Genomic DNA, 22,689 nt, shown 5'->3' on the forward strand with positions numbered 1-22,689 from the left:
ATAGAAAATAATCTGAACATGTTACAAAGTAGGTTACCTCTCTGACATTACAAAACACAAAAGGGAGTCATTATTAGATTTATATTCAAAAGTATTCCACAAATTAATCTGCATTCCTATTATTAACTTAAAAGAAAAAACGAAACCAGGCTAAAGAAGCCAGGATGTACTGGGAAAACTGCTCTCCGGATATGACCAATGGAGAGAAGAACTGGAGCCAATCATTAGCCTGCAGCCTGACGACGAGCTGACGAATCAACGATCGCCAATCGCATCCTGCATTTGCATACCACTGCCTACAAATAGGCAGGATCCTGCCGCGGACTCCATTTTCTTCTCTGTCAGAAGAAAGCGACGCAGCATGCCTGAACCCGCCAAGTCCGCTCCGGCCCCGAAGAAGGGCTCCAAAAAGGCGGTGACCAAGGCGCAGAAGAAGGACGGCAAGAAGCGCAAGCGCAGCCGCAAGGAGAGCTACTCGGTGTACGTGTACAAGGTGCTGAAGCAGGTGCACCCCGACACCGGCATCTCGTCCAAGGCCATGGGCATCATGAACTCGTTCGTCAACGACATCTTCGAGCGCATCGCGGGCGAGGCGTCCCGCCTGGCGCACTACAACAAGCGCTCGACCATCACGTCCAGGGAGATCCAGACGGCCGTGCGCCTGCTGCTGCCCGGGGAGCTGGCCAAGCACGCCGTGTCCGAGGGCACCAAGGCCGTCACCAAGTACACCAGCTCCAAGTGAACTTGCCAAGTAAGCGTCCTGTCCTCCAACCCCAAAGGCTCTTTTCAGAGCCACATGTTTTCACAGGCAGAGCTGCGCACTATCAAGCGTTGTGGCCTTAGTTTGGGTTCCCGTAGGTTAATGGGGGACACTTGGGACAGCATCCCGTGTGGTCCTGACCGGCGTCCCCTGTGTGAACAGGGTGCCCGGCCGCGGAAACGAAAGCGCACCGAAGAGGCCAGCGCTCACTCCCCCAGCCCGTGCACCTCACGGCCACCTTCCCACCACTGCGCGGGCGCGGACTCCGCCTTTTCTCAAGGGTCACCCCACAGGGTCTCCGCAGCCAGAGTGAAATTCGAAAAGCCCACCGCCAGAAGGCGGGACTTCCTGTTCCGGTGGCTCCAGGCTCGCGCCCCAGGGACTCTGTAAGACTCTGACTCGGACCGTCCCCTCCCCTCCCCCGCCGGCTTCCCGGCCTTTTCGAGTCCTGCCTGAGCGTCTGGTCCAGGACTTTAAAATGTGTGTTCGGGGGCTGCAGCGCTCCAGTAAGGACTCTAAGGTTCTTACCAGTTGTTCATTGTGCTTTACCGCTTTCCTTCTGAAGCTGCTGTGAATAGGCGATCGTCATTACATTTGACTTCTTCAGAGTGTCCTGGAGAAGAATCCATTCACCCCTACTCTCCTCTCTGGCTCCCAGATGATCCCCCAGTGTCCTCCCAGACCAACACCCTCCAGTGCAGTCCCGGACTAAGAGGGCTGGGTGGCTCAGCAGCTCCCAGTCTGTCCTTTTCTGTGCGAGCTTCCTTCCAAGCCCTCCACCTGTCCTGTCTCCAGTCTCGCCCCCCGGGCTCCGCTGAGCAGCTGTGTGTGGCAAAGGAGACAGGGACCCACCCGGGCCGGTCAGAGCCTGGAGAGCAGATGTGGACTCGGGCCATGCATTTTAACATACTAATGCTGGACACCAAGGTCTGGAAGGCTGCTGTTTGTGATCACTTGATGCCAAAGACGCTAAACCGTGAAAGTTAAAAGCAGGATTTGTCTCCTTCCCTCATTTTCCAGGCACCGTGACCTAGAGGCTTCCTTCTGGAAGTTAGGTGCGAAAGACTGGCTTGCCTGCACCACACCTGTAAGTGGAAATCCCAAATGCGTCCAAGAAGAGCCAACCGTCCTCCAGACACTCCCAGCCAGCCTTCCCAACCCCACTGTCCCATCTCCCTCTATGCTCTCAAGAAGAGCAAAATAAGCACAAAGAAACAACGAGAGTTTGTTTTCAGTTGCCAAATTACAGCTGCCCCTCAACTTTTTCTGACCATCTTGATTTCAGTGTGAGATGATACTAAAAGTCCTCTGTCCCTGGAGAATCTATGTTTCATTCCACAGGGAGAGTCGTGTAAGAAAGCATACTGGATCCTGTCTGATTCCCTCTGCCTTTCAGGGATCCCCCTACTGCATGAAACCAGAAATCCAGCTCTGTAGCCTACCCTTTATGGAAAACTCAAACCAAACCTCAGAGAATTCTCTTCCTCCTGTTTCTCTGATGTTTCAGGTTTGGTTTTTTGTTTTCTTTTTGTATTCATCCCTTGCTTTTCCCCACGTTTTGGAATTCCCTGAGACCTCTCATACCTCCAGGCCTTGCAAATGTCTCTTCCTGAAATGCCCCTGATTGCAACTTTGTCCCCAAACACACACACACACACACACACACACATACCACAGTTGTTTTTTAGTCAACTCACTTTTCAGTCAAAACGTTACTGGGGAAGCTGATCTGCACCGTTAAAGACTGTCAAAGTCACGAAGAACTGGCCCTATTCCAGACCCAAACCAGTCATTATTAAGAGCCTGGGGCCATCAGGACTACTGTGGGTGAATCAAGACCTGATCCCTGAGAATAGGGAGAAACTCTGCCTACCCTGGGGCACAAGGCAACGGAGGTGGGGGAGACCAGAACAAAACTGAGGCTGTGTTAGGATGAAGGAGGGGAAATGTCAAAGCCTGATACAAAGGCCTGTTGGGCTGGCAGATTAGGGCTACTTAAGATGCCGAAAGTTCCCGCCACAAGACCTGAGCTTGGACAGGAGAACAAAGGCCCAAGCGGGAATCTGAGACCCCCGCCCCGGGCTCCAGTGGACCAATGGGATCCCAACGAGCAGGCGAGATATCCGAATAAGGGAAACTTGCCAAAAGACCCCTGAGCTCCCCTCGAGACCCCTTAAAAGCCCCCTCCTCCCTGCCTTGGGCGCGACTCTGCTTTCCAGAGTCACAGAACCTCGCCCGAGGGTGCCCACCTCCTCCCGGCACAACTTTCCTGGCTCGCCTTCTCCTGAGCCCTGAAACTTCGCCGGAGAGCGTTTTTAATAAATCTTGCCTTGCGCCCACTGTGCCTGGTGCTGTGTTTATCTCGCCGGAAAAACTATACAAGGCCTTCTAGGCAGGAGGAAAGAGCCTCCATCTGGCTCATTCATACTCCAGGTCCAACAGGGAATTATGTCCAGAGTTTACAGAGCAGCACTTCTAACCTTGAGTGTGCATCGAAATCCCCGGAGGCTTGTTAGAAGACAGCTTGCTAGCCCCACTCTCAGGGTTTTTGTTTCATTAGCTCTGGGGTATATCTGGGCACTTGGCTTTTTTATTTGTGTATTTGTCAGAGACAGAGCACAAGCTGGGGGAGCAGCAGGCAGAGGGAGAAGCAGGCTCCCCACTGAGCAGGGAGCCTGATGTGGGACTCTCTGGACCCTGGGACCCTGACCTGAGCTGAAGACAGACACTTTACAAACTGAGCCACCAAGTTCCCAAAGATACAAATTCTGCTTCTAGCTGCTATGCTTTGAGAACATCTAATACTTGTATAACGAGCTAACCAAAGCCCCTTCCAGCGTGGAGGGTTCTGTTATGGAATAGGAGGAAAGAAAAATCAGTGCACCCCGATGGCTCAATTGGTTAAGCGCCTGCCTTAGTATCGAGTCAGGACCATGGCTTCCTGGGATCAAGCCCCACCCCACCTCCCTGTCAGCCCAATAAAGCCCCAGGGTAGGAAGGAGTGTGTGCTCAAGGATGGAAGTGCTGTGAGCTGGGGGACTAGGAAGCAGAGACAAGGTGTAAGAGACAGGGCTGGTGGTTCAACAGATGCTGAGCATTTCCGACCTTGTGGGCCAGTGAGGGCAGCCAGTTGTATTGTGCCCTGAGAAACTCTTAGAATTTGAAAGCACCCAAGCTGCTGTGTGGAAAATGGCATTTATGGGATTAAAGGTAAAAACAAGCAGAAGGAGGAAGAGAGAGGTTATTGCAATAACACTGGTGACATTATTACAGGTGTCATGGGAGGAGAAAGTCTAAAGAAGGTACCGATGAACAGGGTCTCGTGGGTGAAGAAACACGGAGCTGACATTGACCGAGCACGTTCCGTGTGTTTAAGAGACTGTACCAACCTCTTTGCAAAGGGTAGCTCACTTCGTCCTCTCACCACCCACAGTATCAAGACCCAACTATTCTCTCCTAGTTGACTAGGGATGAGCAAGGTGTGGGGCTGGGGTTAGAACCAGACTGCGTCTCCAGGCCGTGTGCTGACCGGCACCTGACAGCGCTGCTGCACTTCCTCGGTGAATGATGCAGAGTTAGGGGACAGGATGAGGTTTCAGAGACTGGGACATGACAATTTTTAAAAACCCTTAAGCGTTCCGCTGGAGGTCAAGTGCGTTGTTGTACGTGTGAGTCTGGAAATCAGAACAACTTGGGGACTGAACATGGAATTTTTGGAGAGTTTGGAAATAGAAACTTTACTGTGTTGGCACACGCTGAAACTGTCTTTTACCCATGGAGAAAGAATAAGGAAGCACTCCAATTTAAGAAAGAAGACAGACAAAGTGTGAGGAAGAAAACGAGGGGAGTAGAGTCAAAACAATCTAGAAAGACTTTCAGGAAAGAGGACACAGCCAGTGTGCTGTGATCGCTACTGAGAAGAGAACAGACAGTGACCTTGGCATACGGCAAACGAATCTCCCTTGAGACTCTGATTGTAGGTATTAAGGAATAACACAGATGCGGGGGAGAGCTTCAGGAGTATTTCTTACCTGAGCTTGAAGTGTCCTGCTACATTGTTCCCCTCTCTCTTGGGTCATCATGCGTCATCGATCCTGGCATCTCCCCAGCTGGAGATTTGCTTTCCTAGAAACTAGGAAAAGTAACAGAACGAAAGTCCTGCCTCCTCACCAAATTCGTCAGGGTGGTAGGAGAACGTCTCTTTCGAGACAGTTCTTTATTCTGTTTAAATAATCTGGAATTGAGTTTTTGTGATTGCATCCACAAAACATTCATGAATTCACTTGCAGCACCTCAGGAATGCATGTAAACTCATACTATAGTCCCATTATTTATCCTCCATTTATTCACTCAGTGTCACAAACTATTAACTTATCGTCACATTACCTGTGAGAGAAGAGTGGTTAGTGATTTGCCACACATGACAGATAGAAAATGACAGTTCAGGACTTTAGTAACAGCAATAATAATAAAAGAGAAAACAGAATTTACCATGTGCCATGCACTAGCCAAATGCTTTGATTTTATTCACCCTAAACCCATAAGGTAGATACTACTGTTATCCCCATTTTACAGATGGAAAAAGAGACACAAGGTTAAGGGGCCTGAGACGACAACACAAAAACTAAGCGTCTCTCTATGAGAGGTTTCCAGTTTTTTTAAATCTGAGGGGAACTTACAAACTTCTTAAACTATACATACTCTACACCGCGATGGTCCCCTAAGATGCTTCACAAAATCACATACTTCAGGATGACACCAAGACACAGGGCTAAGCTGCAGTTTCTGCCATCACTACAGGACCTCAGAAAAGGAAAGCATTAACCCACTTAGGTCGGCTACCTTGACTTCTCTATTGCTGACACGAAGGGGAGAGATTTGAGGACAGATCAGGTTGTGCTGCTTACAACGGAATCCTCCCCTCCCTTTTAACGAACTCAGTGACGTAAGATTGAAACAAGACACTTGCTTAAACACAAACCTTTATACTGTCACCTAACCCAAGTTTACGATTTCGTATAAATGTTCTCACTGTAAACTGAGGGGTACAAAGTATCAAGCGTGAAAAACTAAGTACAGACAGTTCCAGGGTACATACAGGAGTTAACAAAAGCAACAGAACTCACAAATGACAAACACTACCATCACAAACTGGCAGAATAAATGGGAAATGGCCCATATTGGTTAAGTGTGCAACTCTCTCAGGCGACTACATGGGTGGCCCTGAAAAGGGCCTTTGGGTGGGTGATATACGAAAAATTGCGAAGCAAAGACAAAAAATGCTCAGCCCCCGAAGCCGTAGAGAGTGCGGCCCTGGCGCTTGAGCGCGTAGACCACGTCCATGGCCGTGACCGTCTTGCGCTTGGCGTGCTCCGTGTAGGTGACGGCGTCGCGGATCACGTTCTCCAGGAACACCTTGAGCACCCCGCGGGTCTCCTCGTAGATGAGGCCGGAGATGCGCTTGACGCCGCCGCGCCGGGCAAGCCGCCGGATGGCGGGCTTGGTGATGCCCTGGATGTTGTCGCGCAGCACCTTGCGGTGGCGCTTGGCGCCCCCTTTGCCCAGGCCCTTCCCGCCCTTGCCACGACCAGACATGATGACTCAAGCCTCTCCAAAGTTCTCAAACTCCACGAGCCAGGGCACCAAGCAGATCTTTTATAGCAAGGCGACGGACCTGTTTGAAAACAGCAAGGGCAGGGGCGGGACCACACTCAGCTCCCGCCCACCGCCGTTTTCTCCCGCGCTAAGCTCAGCGCACATAGGGCAGGCGCGGCGCGTAAAGCGACCGTCCGTCCTGGTGGCGGCACCAACGCACACGCTCTCCACAAAGAAGCCTCCTACCTGGACTTCACACTTCCCAGACAACCCGAGAAATACTCTGTTACTACTGGCTGTTTCCCTAGGAGACGCTGGAAATACAGTTTGAGGCTCATCACAGCTTTTTCGCTAAGTTTGTGTTTGTGTTATTGAAAGACCCCCCCCCCCGTCGTTAACTAATTAACTGCTCTTTTGTTGTGTAAGAGTACCCCTCCTCCTCTTGCAATGAAAAGACCCTTCCCCCAGGGTTGAATTCAGTGTAACTGCTCTTTTGCCTTTCTGTAACCGCTTGGCTTTTAGGGCATGACACTTGTCTCCTGTTTGAACAAGATACCTTCTCCTAATAGCCGAGGCATGGTCACGCAGGCAAGGGGGCTGCATAGTCACGTAGACAGGATGTCTTTCTGCTGAGTAATAAGGTCAAACTTCCCCTCTTTGTTTCCCCTTCCCGCCTTTCTTTTCCCGCGAGGGGGTCTTCCAAAGCCAATCCGCTAACACCAAGTATGCCTTTTTTCAAATGTTCAAATTGTCAGCCAATCGACCCCGTCCCATCCGGGACTTGTTTGTACCTGTCTATAAAAATCCTGCACCACCCCAGCCGGGTGTGCTCAGCTAGCAGGAGCTGCTGACCACCCGCAGGCGCGCGCTGACCACCCGCAGGCGCCTGCCTAACAATAAAGAACCTCTTGCTGTTGGGGATCCGCAGGTCTTTCATTATCAAGTCATGTCTGGTTCGCTAAGCGAGGCTCGCGGGGATGCAGCTGGGTAGTCCTACGGGGGAACTAAGGAGAACGTTAAACCTTTCAAAGTCAAACCGGGTTCAACATCACTGAAGGCTGTGCTGAAGGTGGTAAATCTGTGCATCCCAAGGTGATGAGAACTTGTGCTGTGAGTTTCAAGTTCATGCCTTGAGCGTGTTCTTAGTTAGGCACTGTTTAGAGCTCGCGCGGTTTCTGCCACCGCGCTCCGTGCTCTACCCCTTACACAGCCTCGAGCCGCGCTCTGGACGCAGCCTGCTGCCCAGCTCCCTATTTGACCTAGGGCAGTCTATATTCGGGTTTTGTTGTGTTTTGTTGTTGTTGTTTTGGTTTTGTTTTTCTTTTTTTCTTTTCATATGTCTAAGACAGTCTAAGTTACAGAGCACTAAAGTTTAGAAGGGATAATCCATGTGACATGTTTACTGTCTGCAAATAAACACTCAACATCATTAGGATAGATTGTGGATACTCTCCGCCCCCCCCACTCTGTATTTACCCCTCTAAAGTGGTGGGCCTAACAAAGCACCCTAGTTTGCTACAACTTTCTTTCGAGAACTCCCTAAATAATGAACACTGAAAGATTGAATTCATCAGAAATTCCTTTGAGGAGTTGCAGCTGAATTGCAGAAATCTGCCTTCTCCAGGATCTGTGAGGAGGGCCTAGTTCATCAAAGCTGTTTTCTAAGTTGATGGTGCATGGGGCCAAATTCCCCATGGGGTTTCTACCCTCAGATACAGTGACAGGATGTAGGACATCTAGGAACTTGTATAGAACACAAATCCCATCTTTACCCCTACTATCCAGCAACTGTTTCTTAGCGATTCCTGCATTTATGTATACAGGCAGCTACCACTGTGATGGGCGGGGCCTGTACAGTGTGCCTGTGGCCAGCCCCTGGAGCTCTCAGTCATTTATACCCACCATTACACCTGCTATTACATTACACCTGTCATTACACCTGCCGATCCTCCTGTGGTTAATTCTTACTCACAAGGGCGATCTTGTGACTTTAATGGATTAATAAAGAAACACATCTGTTAACATTTCAACAGTTTGGGATTTTGATAAATTTCATAATGGTACTGTCAAATAATTATTTTTCTATGTAATCCTATGTATATTCTTTTTTTTTTAAAGATTTATTTATTTGACAGAGAGAAATCACAAGTAGACAGAGAGGCAGCCAGAGAGAGAGAGATAGAGAGAGAGAGAAGCGGGACTCGATCCCAGGACCCTGAGATCATGACCTGAGCCGAAGGCAGCGGCCTAATCCACTGAGCCACTCAGGCGCCCCTCCTAAGTATATTCCTTTAAGCACTTAAAAACATTGTCCTGGGAAGGGGCCCATAAGCTTCCTCAGATGTACAAACAAGTCCATGACGTGAACTGATCAAGAACCCTTCTTTGGGATTATCCGAACCTTGAAAGACTGCGTTTTGAAAGCGAAGACTGTCAGAACGGTACACATCCTACCCCCAGAAGATGAACTGCCTTCAATTCCCCACTTTGGATGACATCTCCCTGCTTCAGGAGTCTCAGTCCAACCTCGCTAGTTTTGGTGAGGGGACAGAGCAGGAGTGGGAGCCGCCATGGCCATATCAGGAACGTATTCCAGTTCAGTCTATGGTCACTGGTCTATCATCAAAGCCAAGCCAGACTCGTCTAACAACCCTGCTGACTGAAGGGCAACAAATTGGGGTAGCTCAAAGAATGGGTCTTATAGGGGTGCCTGGGTGGCTCAGTGGGTTAAGCCACTGCCTTCGGCTTGGGTCATGATCTTAGGGTCCTGGAATCGAGTCCTGCATCGGGCTCTCTGCTCAGTGGGGAGCCTGCTTCCCTCTCTCTCTCTCTCTGCCTGCCTCTCTGCCTACTTGTGATCTTTCTTTGTCAAATAAATAAATAAAACCTTAAAACAAAACAAAAAGAAAAGAATGGGTCTTATACAACACCTGCCTCAAGGAGTTTATGACCCTGGAAGGCATGGATCAGAAAAAAAGATCCGGAAGTGAGTTATCTGTATGATAGACTTTGTGGGGACCCATTCAATTTCCAACGACTGTGTGGATGACTGGTTGACGAGATCTTCACGTGCCCTCCTTGCGTGGAGACGGTGGATGGCACACTGCCTTCAACCTACGAGAATAACTGAGCCAGGGACCCTGGTCTGACCTCAAGTGAACCATCCTTTTTGGTGGTTTGGTTTTGAACTTTGTCACTGAGGCCAAAAAGCCAGGGATTAGGAATTAAGATCATGCACAAAAGTTTCTGGAAAATTCCTGAATGGCTACAGAAAGTTAGGGGGGGAAAGTAAGACGGTATTTTTATGTAAAGCCTTGATCCAGTGCTTAAAAATATAATAGTATTTAGATCTTGTTATGCACCAGTGCAAAGGAATTGTGTAAAGTGTTCCAGCAGCTATATATTTAAATTGTGTGTGTTGAAGACCAAGAAAAAGATGGGGGTTATTTTTCTTAAATGAAATATCCCTGTTTTCCCCCACCCAAATTTTTTTATGAAGTTGCTGGCATTTGGGACAAAGTTTTATTAAAAGCGACAATTTATAAAACTGGTACAAAATAAGTAGTTTTAAGTTTCTTTGCACAGTTCTTTTTTTCCATTGGAAATGGAATTCATTGCCTTAAGTCTTTTTTTTTTTATTTTAAAGATTTTATTTATTTATTTGACAGAGAGAAATCACAAGTAGATGGAGAGGCAGGCAGAGAGAGAGAGAGAGAGAAGCAGGCTCCCTGCTGAGCAGAGAGCCCGATGCGGGACTCGATCCCAGGACCCTGAGATCATGACCTGAGCCGAAGGCAGCGGCCCAACCCACTGAGCCACCCAGGCACCCACCTTAAGTCTTTTTAAATAGTATATTATTATCTTTGGGGCTGGCTCTATGCTCAAAACCAGGTTTATTAATGACCTATTATAAGTGTTTCATCTGTTTGCACTTAGGAAATGCAGAATTCAGTGATTGCCTAGCTTGTCAGCAAAGATAGATGCACTATCCTTTTTCTATAAAAATCAAGATAATGCCAAGAGCCCATTCAAGTAAAGTGGGGGTTACTATTACCCTTTCCTGTGTGTGTTATGTAATTATTTGGGTTGTTAATATGATAATTAAAAGTCAAGGTAAATTTTGTAAAGTATAAGAGACTCATAGTCATAGGAAACAAACCGAAGGGTGCTGTAAAGGAGGTTGGGGGGTGAAGGGAGAGGGTGGCTGGGTGACGGACACTGGGGAGGGTCTGTGCTATGGTGAGCGCTGTGAAGTGTGTAAGACTGATGAGTCACAGACCTTACCCCTGAAACAAATAACACATTATATGTTAATTGAATTTAAATTTTTTTAAAAGGTAAATTTTAAAAATCCTAAGGAAAAAAAAATGTGTCTGCATTGACTAGATAGTAAATGTATATCATATATATCTGATTCATTTTATTTTTATCACATATTTCTAAATCATATTTTATTTATAAATATTGATGTTATAATTTCATACCCAATTGTATGCCTCTATGTTAAGGTTTTCTTTTTGTTTCCAATTCCAATATACTAACCAAAATTTATAATTAAAGAAGTTTAACTGAACTGTATTTTTGTTTGGTTTGCATGATTATTTTACTGTTATTAAAATAAGCTATATCACTTAAAAAAAAAGTCAAGGTAAATTTTACATGTTAAGATGCCTGATTTATTGAGCTTCAATTATGCCACCGTGCTTACGTCAAAAAAAAGTGGCACCACGGTGAAGCAGAGAAACATTGCTCAGTTGTAACAGTTTTAATTTATTCCTTCTTGTGACCTCTTTCCCTTACTGTCTGGAACCATACAAAATGATACTTCATCCCTTATTATTGTAGCTCTGAGGTTATTGAAGTTATATAAACACATCTCATTCTCTGTTTCCTAAAAAGGAAAGTCTGCTGGCTGACTGACAAGTCTAAGCAGGGAGAATTAGGATAAAGTATGTTGTGTTTTGCACACAAACACAGAATTTGTAGAACCACATGACTTTCCTAGTTGAAATCTCAAAGAGGGAGTTTCTCCTTTATTTTTTTTCTTGCAGTCAATGTAGGAGCACTCTGGATCTCTAAGCTTCTGAAGTGTTAGAGGTAGAAATGGTTTAGTGAAGATGTAGTTCATCATGTTCTATCTGTTCACCATGTGTATTTTTTCCTAACGTACTCAAAGGTAACGTAGCTGTTCAGCTCAGTGATGTTACAGCTAAGCATCATTCATAAGCAAATGGAGAAGCAATGCCAATCTAACGAATCAGAAACCTTTATTTGATACTGAGTAGAATATTGACTCTAACACTTTTCTACATACAAATACCATAATCGAATTTTAGAAGAATTCAATATGTCATAAATACTTCTTAAAGATTTGACACTACTCTGTAGTATCCATATGTTGGTTAAATTTCTTACAAGCCCCATGATGGAAAGACTTGAAAGATGAATTTGAGAAAAACTGAGGATTATCAGGTTCTGTGAAATTATTACATGTATCTTGCTTAAGTTTTGTTCACTAATTTATATCCACCCAATTACATAAAGCAAATTTTGGGGGGTGCAGAGAGGAGCATTGGGAAATGCCATGAATGTTGGTATAAAAACCACACGTTAGTAACAGTAATCTGATGGAGGTTGTGTAAGGGTAAATGGCGATGATTTTCCCCACTTAGCAACAGTCAAGGTTATTTCATCTCCCTCTTAACATTTTATCTTGAAAAAATAATGTGTCTCAGTTTTCACTTTTCCCTTCAGAACAGAGATATTTTTCTAGGCATTAGGCCCCATCTCCTATTTTTGACAACAGAGAGATGTTTCCTAGGGTGAGGAGATATAACCGCTACATAATATGTTATAACCCAAATAATTGCTAGATATTGGGGCACCTGGGTGGATCAGTTGGTTAAGCACCTGCCTTCGGTTCAGGTCATGATCTCATGGAGCCATATCAGGCTCCATGCTCAGCAGGGGTAGGCCTCCCCCTTTTCCTCTGCCTCTCTCCCAAACACACACACACACACACACACACACACATACCTTTCTCTCTCCTCTCTATCTCAAATAAATACATAAAATAATTTTTTAAAAAGCCACTTTAAAAAAAAGTACTCTCTAGATGTGTAAAAAGATTCCTTTGGGATTAGCATAGTGGTCTCTCACAATATACAGAATTGTCACCAGCTCTATCCCCTGTTTATCTGACTTAAAAGAAGTAACAGATCCATTTTGCTCTGCTCTATGAGACTTGTGAGATTTTTTCCCTCCTAAATGTAGTCAGTACTGTGCTGAGTTACCTGAATGTAATTCTGTTAATGCTTACTCAGTCATGTGTTTTTTCTCTCTCCTCTACATTAATACAGAAAGATCACTTTGCTGACAGAGTTCCTTTAGTTCTTCAACATGTGAAGTGAACCCCGTAAGTTTCAAGTTCATTGACCATTTCTAATAAGAATATAGTCGCTGAAGCATCCGTCCTCTGTGTATACTGAGGTGAGGATCAAGACTGTCTCAGGAGGGACATAGTTGGGCTACTCAGAGCTCAGTGGTAGTCATTGGAGCTGGCTACTTTCTTCATACTTCCTCTGGACCTTCAATGGACTAAAACGTCTCAAAGAACTCAAGTGTGCCTCAATTAATAAAAAAGAATGGGGGTTTTGTATGTAGAATTGACAGCTATGTCAAGGTGAATGATATATTTCAATTGGAAATGACATGGTGAGTTTGGTTATGTAGAGATTATAGGGAGACTGTAGTCTGGTGTATGGAGGTGCGATAGCCAGAATATCCATAAGCATCCAGAAATATCCAGAAGCATCCAAAAATACAAGTTTGACATTTAGGCAAGAAGACAGACCTGAAGGGAGAGGCTTGGAAGTTATCCACATCACAGTAACTCAGGAGCCCATGAAGGTGACTGGGGCAGTACCTTGAAGACCCCCTACATTGACGCGGCGTAGACAAAGCTCTTCTCGGTACTGCCTCTCTATTATTTCCCCCATCAAGGATGTAATTCTTGTTCTTCTGTTTCCGATATGCACTGACTACTGCCACAGCCTGCCATGGCTCAGTTTTTCTGGAATTCATACTCCTCATTACTATCAATGAATAATCTTCAAAACCAACTATAATGAATCAAATCATGTTAAGAGGAGTAGGAATGCATTTGCCCCATAACGAGTGAATGCACAAAGTAAAAATGATTTATACTAAGTCGATTGTTCATCTGGTCTTACCCATTTGAATCAAGTTCATATTTAAGTTAGTGACATTAACTTTCATGGTTCACTTGGATGTGCTAAAGGAAGTAATCAGTCATTTATTGATTTTACAGGGATCAGAGATGAGGGTGAAACACTCACCTCTTAGGCTTTGCTCTGTGCCTTCCCAGCATTTCTTTCTTTCACTGTCATAGGGGAACACAGATTGCTACATGTTTTAAAATAAACATACTACATTAAAGAGAAATAACTGGAAGTGATGAAAATAAAAATTAAATCACTTTCAACTATAAATGTATTCCCTATTCAAAATTAAACATTAGATATAATGTTTCTTACAACCTTATTTCCTTGCATAAGTAAGAAATATAGTAGCAAACATAAAACACGCTTTTCAAATATTGCTCGTCTCTCAAGTGAGTTCTGTGGATGTGTGAGGATGTGTGTCTTATATGTATATATTCTTTCATTCTATTACATTAACAGGTTACCAAAGTTTATACTCCCCAGGCATGCCAGATTTCTGTACCCCAAAGCTCATGAATATTTTAATTCCTAACCCCCAATTCAATCACCGTAAGTAAAAGATTTTTTTTTAAAAAACAAATAAAGAGGTCTAACTCTCTTTCATATCCTTCCTGGATTTCCTCTGTCACCATCTATGTTCACAGGACCAAAAACCGTGTCAGGAGGATGACACATTGCTGCATTCCCCATTTCCCTGGACAAACCTTGAAATCCTGAAACTCCCAAACTAACACTCCATATTGGACGAGAAGCAATGATAAAGCTTTTTCAAAGTAATGACTGTGTCAGAATTAGCTGAGAGCTAATGGATGGATGGACAGCTAAAGGATGACAGCATCCATGATTCTCATTCTGTACAGAAAGAGACGAAGAGTCTATTATGTTTCGTCATATGAAACAGATTTTCTGGGTAAATCTCCATGAGAACTGAGCAGTTGTTGAATATATGAGGAGCCAAGAGTGTCTAGAATATCACTAGAGAGCAAGAGATTGAAAGCACAAAGGGAAGAATTTTTATTTTAAGGGAAAATCGAGAAGTTGTCTCTCTGACCGGTGAATCTCTGAGAGTGTCAGGGGATTTTGAAAAAAGCTGAGACTGACGAGATACAAACTGGAAGACGAAAGCATGAAGATCTCAAAGCAGGAGGTGTCCCGCTTCGCTCCCGAATAGAACCGGTGTGATTCCTCCACGGGAAATTTTATTTTTTCTGCTTTCCTCAGTTGTAACAAACACAATTCCGGGACAGAGCGGAGACTCGGTTGCTGTCAGGTTGGGGACGGAGCCGGGAGCCAATCAGCGCGCGGCGTCGTGGTTGTATATATACACACACGCGCGCCGGCCGCGCAGCTCAACTCCGAGACTTTCTTCTTCTTCTTCTTCTTTTCCGCTTTTCCCGTCAGGAATCCCGACGCACGATGTCTGAAACCGCACCTGCCGTGCCTCCCGCCCCGGCCCCTGCCGAGAAGACGCCCGTGAAGAAGAAGGCCCGCAAGTCCGCCGGTGCCGCCAAGCGCAAGGCGTCCGGGCCCCCGGTGTCCGAGCTCATCACCAAGGCCGTCGCCGCGTCCAAGGAGCGCAGCGGCGTGTCCCTGGCGGCGCTCAAGAAGGCGCTGGCGGCCGCCGGCTACTACGTGGAGAAGAACAACAGCCGCATCAAGCTGGGCCTCAAGAGCCTGGTGAGCAAGGGCACCCTGGTGCAGACCAAGGGCACCGGCGCCTCGGGCTCCTTCAAGCTCAACAAGAAGGCGGCCTCCGGCGAGGCCAAGCCCAAGGCCAAGAAGGCGGCCGGGGCGGCCAAGAAGCCCAAGAAGGCCGTGGGGGCGGCTGTCACCAAGAAAGTGGCCAAGAGTCCGAAGAAGGCCAAGGCGCCCAACCCCAAGAAGTAAGAGTTTAGCTAGCTGAGAATACTTCTACGGCTCTTTCCCAGCCACACAGTTAGCCTTATGGAAAATGTGGTAGCACTTGGTTTCTCCACTGTCACAATGTAAGAAACCTAAAGTAAGTACACAGCAATCTTTCACAGAAAAGGTCATTGGCTCTGAAAAGAGCCTTGGAACTTAAGGTTGAAAGGTTCTCATCACTGGCACAGAAGAATTTAGGCTCTCTCGCCACGGATGCGGCGCGCCAGCTGGATGTCCTTGGGCATGATGGTGACGCGCTTGGCGTGGATGGCGCACAGGTTGGTGTCCTCGAAGAGCCCCACCAGGTAGGCCTCGCACGCCTCCTGCAGCGCCATGACGGCCGAGCTCTGGAAGCGCAGGTCGGTCTTGAAGTCCTGCGCGATCTCGCGCACCAGCCGCTGGAACGGCAGCTTGCGGATCAGCAGCTCGGTGGACTTCTGGTAGCGCCGGATCTCGCGCAGGGCCACCGTGCCGGGCCGGTAGCGGTGCGGCTTCTTCACGCCGCCCGTGGCCGGCGCGCTCTTGCGGGCCGCCTTGGTGGCCAGCTGCTTGCGCGGGGCCTTGCCGCCGGTCGACTTGCGCGCCGTCTGCTTCGTGCGAGCCATCCCAAAATTAACCACAACAGGTTGCTGACGGAACTATGAAACCCTACCAAACTCTACTACTAGATATAGATACTCATTATGATTGGACAAATACTTGCTTCCTAGGGCTCCAAATGAAGATACTGGTAGTGACTGACATTCACTCCCTGAATCACATGACCTCCACTACATGTAGACCAAAAACTGTTTTCCATCAAAAATAGAAGGGAAAAAAACTGGGGAGAAAAAAAAACTAACATATTCCTCCAATCTGCTTGTTAACTGCCGGTGTTTTCAACTCTCGCGTCTAACTTATTTACAGTTATCTCTTATCTACCTCACCTGTTTATTTACAATGTCCTTTAGCTTTTGAAAGTATAATTTAATACCAGTTAGTCCAATGATTTATTTTGCTGGCTGAATAAAATTTTTATTAATTTATTTGACAGAGAATACAAGCAGGCAGAGAGAGAAATGGAAACAGGCTCCCTGCTGAGCAGAGGACCCTATGCGGGGATAGACGCGGGGCTCGATCCCAGGACTCTGGGATCATGACCTGAGCCAAAGCCAGAGACTTTAACCCAGAGCCACCCAGGCGCCCCTGGCTGAAAAAAATTTTAAGTTTTAACCCCGAAAACTGCTTTTCTTTAGATGGTTTTTGAAAAGATACCCTTGAGATGTGATTGGCCAAATAATTTTTTTACTCTCATTGGAGTGTAGGAAGACTAATTTCAGGTCTATTTCATGAAATCTATTCAAATTCCGTTTTTTCAAAATTTTTTTTTCAAAATGTTTTTATGTAACTCCTAAATCTACCATTATCCCTGAGTTAATTTCATGCATATTACTATATCTCATTAAATACATAGTCATTCTACACTAACTGAAGGTTGTGTAAAATGGTGTTAAAAGACACCCAAAGTGTAAATGGTACAAAAACATCACTGTGTATCTTTTTAAAGTCATACTGAACCCGAGTTACAAGCCTCTGTATAAAAGACAAGAAATTCCAGACCATATACTATTGTAGTCCAGGTGACACCTGATTTAGGCCCAGCCCAGTAAAGTTGGATATTGGTTAACTTTTTTTAAAGTATAACTTCCAGATGATTTTGTCCACTAAGGTTCAAAAAAACTGCTTTCAATAGGATATATTAATAAAGGTATAATTTTATTAATCTATAGATCACTAACTAGACTTGTATCAAACTTTCAACATAAACCAAGCATTACACTTCCCCTTATCTTACGAATGGCTTATAAGGCTGCAGGAGGCCATTATTAATATACTTTTGAGGTGGACTCAACCTCTACATACCATTTTAATTTGTAGGTGGCAACTTTTTTTTTATGGTACTCTAAACTGAATGGCTAGTTTAACCTTTCTGAGGAGTTGGAAAACTAACTTCCCTTCTTGAATCGATAAACTATCCTGCAGGGTATTTTCAATGAGCTACAGTTAATAAGGCAAATGTAAGCCCTTTCAATGAGCACGGGGGTGGCTCTGAAAAGAGCCTTTGGTTAAAATGGACCCCTCAATGAATTAAGATTCTATTTCTCCACCTTACTTGCTCTTGGCCTTATGGTGGCTCTCGGTCTTCTTGGGCAGCAGCACGGCCTGGATGTTGGGCAGCACGCCGCCCTGCGCGATGGTGACGCGGCCCAGCAGCTTGTTGAGCTCCTCGTCGTTGCGGATGGCCAGCTGCAGGTGGCGCGGGATGATGCGCGTCTTCTTGTTGTCGCGCGCCGCGTTGCCCGCCAGCTCCAGGATCTCGGCCGTCAGGTACTCGAGCACGGCCGCCAGGTACACGGGCGCGCCGGCCCCGACCCGCTCCGAGTAGTTGCCCTTGCGGAGCAGGCGGTGCACGCGGCCCACCGGGAACTGCAGACCCGCCCGCGACGAGCGCGTCTTGGCCTTGGCGCGCGCCTTGCCGCCCTGCTTCCCGCGTCCGGACATTTTAATACTCTCTAGCCGGTATGCTCCGTAACGGAAAAAGAAAATGGGGATGCAAATCCTTCCAGCAAATGAGAAGCAATTATACTTACAAGCCGAATTGTAAATTGCGCGCTTTGATTGGCTAATACAATTTGGAAGTTTGCAACCAATGACAAAACAAAATTAAAGACACATATCCATAATATGTTGCAGTTTAGATTTATTTATGCACTCGAAATATAACTCTTTGAGCACTTCGGTCACATAGGAGCCATAAAATATGAGCATTGTAAGCAGGGCACATATTTCTTATCTCAGAATCCTAGTTTTTATTCGTCACGCCAGAGCCACAGAACTCTGTTGCCATCCCCGAAGAAGGGCTCCAAGAAGGCGGTGACCAAGGCGCAGAAGAAGGACGGCAAGAAGCGCAAGCGCAGCCGCAAGGAGAGCTACTCGGTGTACGTGTACAAGGTGCTGAAGCAGGTGCACCCCGACACCGGCATCTCGTCCAAGGCCATGGGCATCATGAACTCGTTCGTCAACGACATCTTCGAGCGCATCGCGGGCGAGGCGTCCCGCCTGGCGCACTACAACCAGCGCTCGACCATCACGTCCAGGGAGATCCAGACGGCCGTGCGCCTGCTGCTGCCCGGGGAGCCGAAACTCAAAAAAATCCTGACAAAATGTCTTTGGATTGAACCCCAGAGACAATTAAGAGCCAGTCAATTTTTCAGCGTGAGATGTCGTGGCTTTGATAGTTAATGTAAGTGCAGAAGAGGGTTTGCTTTGCTGGAATGTTAGCCTTGCTGGTGTATGGTACTAGCGTCTTAAAACAGATACCTTTTCACTGGTGGAAAGAGAAAGGTACCAGTGTAGCTAATGGTAGGATGGACTTCCCTTGTCTCTACTGCCTTTTTTAACTACAAGTCTGGCCCACGTGGTGACAAGAGTGTTTCACTGAAGCTTGCTGGGATGTAGTGTCCTTTACATATTGGTTCTGTGAAAAACCAAGAAGGCTTAAGAAATTTGATAGCACTATTTTTGTTTGTGGCATGTTATGCTAAAAAGAAACTGGCTTATTTCCAGATTCTTTGTACACTTCTAATGGATTTGTTTGCTTAAGCCAATATAATTTGTAAGTACTAGTGGGAACAAACCAATGCATGAAAATTGAAAAACAAACATCACTGACTCCAATATGAGGTCATTTAATGGTAATGAGGACTTTCCCAAGGCTCCTTTAGTGAAAGGTGAGACCACTGGCAAAATTCCACATTGCAGTAATGCAGGCGGTCTAGGAAAGAAACTCCCTTTAAGGATATTTTGGTGCCTCTCCCTTAAAATTGTTATTTTCCTCCTGGGTGGACTTTATATGAGCTAATTTCTGTTCTACAAAAATTCTTTTTAAATTAAAAAAAACTTTATATGTGGCTGCCTGGGAGGCTCAGTTGGCTAAGTGTCTGCTTTGGGCACAAGGTCCCAGGGTCCCAGGGTTGAGTTCCACATCGAGTTCCCTGCTCAATAGGGAGTCGGCTTCTCCCTCTGCCCTTCAGCCTGTTCCTGCTTGCTCTCTCTCTCTCTCTCTCTCTCTCTCTGACAAATAAATAAATAAATAAATAAATATATTTTTTAAATGCATATGTCATTCTAGTAACATTACCACTCCCCTGGCATATGCAGATATGTATAATAATGGTAATGGGAATTTACACTTTTGTCCTTGTAATTAGAAACCTACTTCAAGTTTTAAATGGCTGTGAATGGTATGCCACATGAGTTAAGTGCTAAGATTGCACATAGAAAATATTTTTAGGGCTTCAACCTACGTAGGAAAGAATTAAAACTATCTTATATTCTTGTAAAACTTCTCCCATGAATAACAAACTTTCTACTCCCTACACAGCACAAATGCGTGTGCGCGCATGTACACACACACACACACACACACACACAAAACAACATACAAAAGAATATATACATTTTCAAACAAAACAAATGCAACAAGGAGAGAAGTGTAAAAGGGTGATTTCTAAAAATACCAGGCAGATGTATACATAAGCTTCTACTGTCCTAGTCAATTTTTGCTTTATATATTCCCAGAACTAAACAAATATCTAAACATGGTAATGACCTTTCTTGGAATTCAAGAATATCCTGAAAATATATATAGTAGTGTATCCATATATTCTTTCCACTTGTAGGACAGAAAGTACATAGCTTTCTATCCGATTTTTTTAAAAATGTGACCTGCGGTGCAAGGCATAGAAATGTCATCCCAATTATCTTTAACTGCTAACCTCTACAGGTCTATGAATATGCTGGGTTCCAGGACAGAGGACAATTAATGTTGCAGGTGGCAGTAAGATTGCTAATCACCTGATTTTTTAAAGGGAGATTATCCTGGATTATCCAAGTGAACCCAGTGTAATCACATAGATACTTAAAATTAGAAGAGGGAATCTGAGGACAGAACCAGAGAGATAACAGCCTGAGGGTCTGGCCAGAGATGGCTGGTTGGCTTTGAAAATTGAGAAAAGGGGCCCTTGAGCCAAGGAAAGAGGATAGCCTCTAGAATCTGGAAATGGCAAGCCAAGAGGTTTATTTTGAGAGAACCCAGAGAAGAATGCAGAATTCCTGACACCTTGATTTCAGCTCAGTGAGATCCATACCCAAATGCTGATCTACAGATTTATGAAATTAGAAATCTGTACTAATGTAAGGCATAAATTTCTGATACTGTCAAACCAGCAATAGGAAATAAATTAATACACCCCCATAGCTGAATAATTGATTCTATATTCATTGAGGTTAACATTATAACTACACATATATGTAAATTTAAATGTGTAAATATTATCAGAATTACTATAGATGCATGTAAATTCTTCCTAAATATTGCAGGCTCCCATAATGTTCAAATCTCTGTAGTTCTGAGGACAGCATTTTACATTTACTTTTTTCCTTGTGTTTAGGATGCCTGGATTTAAAGAGCAGCAACTCTAATTTCATGGAGTAACATTTGCTTCACTCATTGTAGTATTATTACTTCTGATTATAATTCTACTTTAAAAGCTTGCATTTATTATATATGAAGTGTAGGAGAAATGGAAAATTTTAGATGATAATGTTTATAAAAACCTTCTACATTGCAAATCCCTCTTAAATGTGTATTTTTATTATAAATTGCAATTGTTTTCACAAGTGTCCATACTTTATTATAGTAATTTATTACTAAATAGCAATGTTTCATTAAGTCTCATTTTATAAAGTGAGACACAGTGGGCGTGAGAACCAAAGATCATTTACATAGCAGAACATTCCTACCAAAGTCTTCTGACTCTGGTCTCAGAATAAAATTCAAAGACACTTCAAACCCAGTAGATTTCTCAACACTTTAGTAAGTACTTTCATGTGAATGATATCCTCTCTCCAGCACTGGCCTATATATCTCATCTCTTTTCTGGGTGCATTCTTTGTTCAGCTTTCCTAAAGTGTCCTGAGTCACCTAAGAAGAAAGGCTTGCTTAGACTGAGAGGAAACCCCATACTCTTTTGAACTGCAGCTGGCCTCAAATTCAATTCTCTTCTGTATCCTAGAATGCTTTCCCCTACCTGGAAATACTCAAGGCGGTAAACTTGAGACTGTTAGTCCCTTGAAATCAAGAAAAAACAGACAAAATGCAATAAACAAATGCTTTCAAATGTGAAGTAGTCATATCCTGTTAAATGAATGTGAATGGAGACTTGGGAGGCAAACATCCCACAAGCAAATAGGAAAATATGGACTAGAGTGCAAAGCTCCAAGCTCTATAACGCGGACACTATAAAGAGAAATTTTAAAGCAGTAAAGGACTTCCAGGCTTCAATACGTGGTGTTAGGATATTCCTCATTTGAGGACAGTCTCCAAGGTAATTCCTTGTCAAGTGTATTTACCGTGGACACTGGAGATGGTATGTGGTAGTGTGGAAACCTGGCGATTGAGACACGAGCCCTTGGGACTCTTAATACCTTACATGCTAATAGCATTTTTGTGTGTGTGTGCCCTACCTACACCAATTAAGAGAAATACTTAATATTACAACTCTTTGAATGAGAATGGAAGTGGCTCTGAAAAGAGCCTTTGGGGTTGGATGACAGGACGCTTACTTGGCAAGCTCACTTGGAGCTGGTGTACTTGGTGACGGCCTTGGTGCCCTCGGACACGGCGTGCTTGGCCAGCTCCCCGGGCAGCAACAGGCGCACGGCCGTCTGGATCTCCCTGGACGTGATGGTCGAGCGCTTGTTGTAGTGCGCCAGGCGGGACGCCTCGCCCGCGATGCGCTCGAAGATGTCGTTGACGAACGAGTTCATGATGCCCATGGCCTTGGACGAGATGCCGGTGTCGGGATGCACCTGCTTCAGCACCTTGTACACGTACACCGAGTAGCTCTCCTTGCGGCTGCGCTTGCGCTTCTTGCCGTCCTTCTTCTGCGCCTTGGTCACCGCCTTCTTGGAGCCCTTCTTCGGGGCCGGTGCTGACTTGGCTGGCTCGGGCATCTTGAACAATAACAACCCAATTCGCAAACACAGACAAACACAAAAAGACCTAAAATGTCCGCCTGGATCCACAGTCTCCTCTTTTATAGTCCGTCTATGCAAATAAGGTATGCAAGAATATACGCATCTGAT

General features: G+C 45.3%; 4 protein-coding genes and 1 pseudogene across 6 annotated transcripts; 2 read left to right on the plus strand and 3 right to left on the minus strand.

The window, feature by feature from the left end:
- Positions 1–322: 322 nt before the first annotated feature.
- Positions 323–18,798, plus strand: LOC101684339 (histone H2B type 1-C/E/F/G/I). Of its 3 annotated transcripts, none has more exons than XM_045082256.1 (2): positions 328–412; positions 18,412–18,798. In XM_045082256.1, the coding sequence occupies exons 1-2, from the start codon at positions 362–364 to the stop codon at positions 18,781–18,783; spliced, it is 423 nt and encodes a 140-aa protein (XP_044938191.1). In that variant the 5' UTR covers positions 328–361; the 3' UTR covers positions 18,784–18,798. The 3 variants fall into 3 exon arrangements, with proteins under 3 accessions (XP_004778849.2, XP_044938191.1, XP_044938190.1); XM_045082255.1 differs by having other exon boundaries at positions 336–400; positions 18,400–18,798; XM_004778792.3 differs by lacking the exon at positions 18,412–18,798 and having other exon boundaries at positions 323–2,033.
- Positions 5,666–16,106, minus strand: LOC123392669 (annotated as a pseudogene).
- Positions 14,923–15,501, plus strand: LOC123392645 (histone H1.4-like). Its single transcript, XM_045082254.1, has one exon. It carries the CDS (start codon positions 15,016–15,018, stop codon positions 15,484–15,486), a length of 471 nt encoding a protein of 156 aa, XP_044938189.1. The 5' UTR covers positions 14,923–15,015; the 3' UTR covers positions 15,487–15,501.
- Positions 16,024–18,068, minus strand: LOC123392648 (histone H2A type 1-H-like). Its single transcript, XM_045082265.1, has one exon. It carries the CDS (start codon positions 18,040–18,042, stop codon positions 17,650–17,652), a length of 393 nt encoding a protein of 130 aa, XP_044938200.1. The 5' UTR covers positions 18,043–18,068; the 3' UTR covers positions 16,024–17,649.
- A 3,310-nt stretch (positions 18,799–22,108) lies between the features above and the next one.
- LOC123392661 (histone H2B type 1-C/E/F/G/I) lies at positions 22,109–22,613 on the minus strand. The gene has a single exon (XM_045082287.1). The coding sequence runs from the start codon at positions 22,555–22,557 to the stop codon at positions 22,177–22,179; it is 381 nt and encodes a 126-aa protein (XP_044938222.1). The 5' UTR covers positions 22,558–22,613; the 3' UTR covers positions 22,109–22,176.
- Positions 22,614–22,689: the final 76 nt, after the last annotated feature.

The sequence above is a fragment of the Mustela putorius genome, unplaced genomic scaffold (assembly GCF_011764305.1).
Source record: "Mustela putorius furo isolate JIRA1106 unplaced genomic scaffold, ASM1176430v1.1 tig00000594_pilon_pilon_pilon, whole genome shotgun sequence".
Taxonomy (NCBI): Eukaryota; Metazoa; Chordata; class Mammalia; order Carnivora; family Mustelidae; genus Mustela; species Mustela putorius.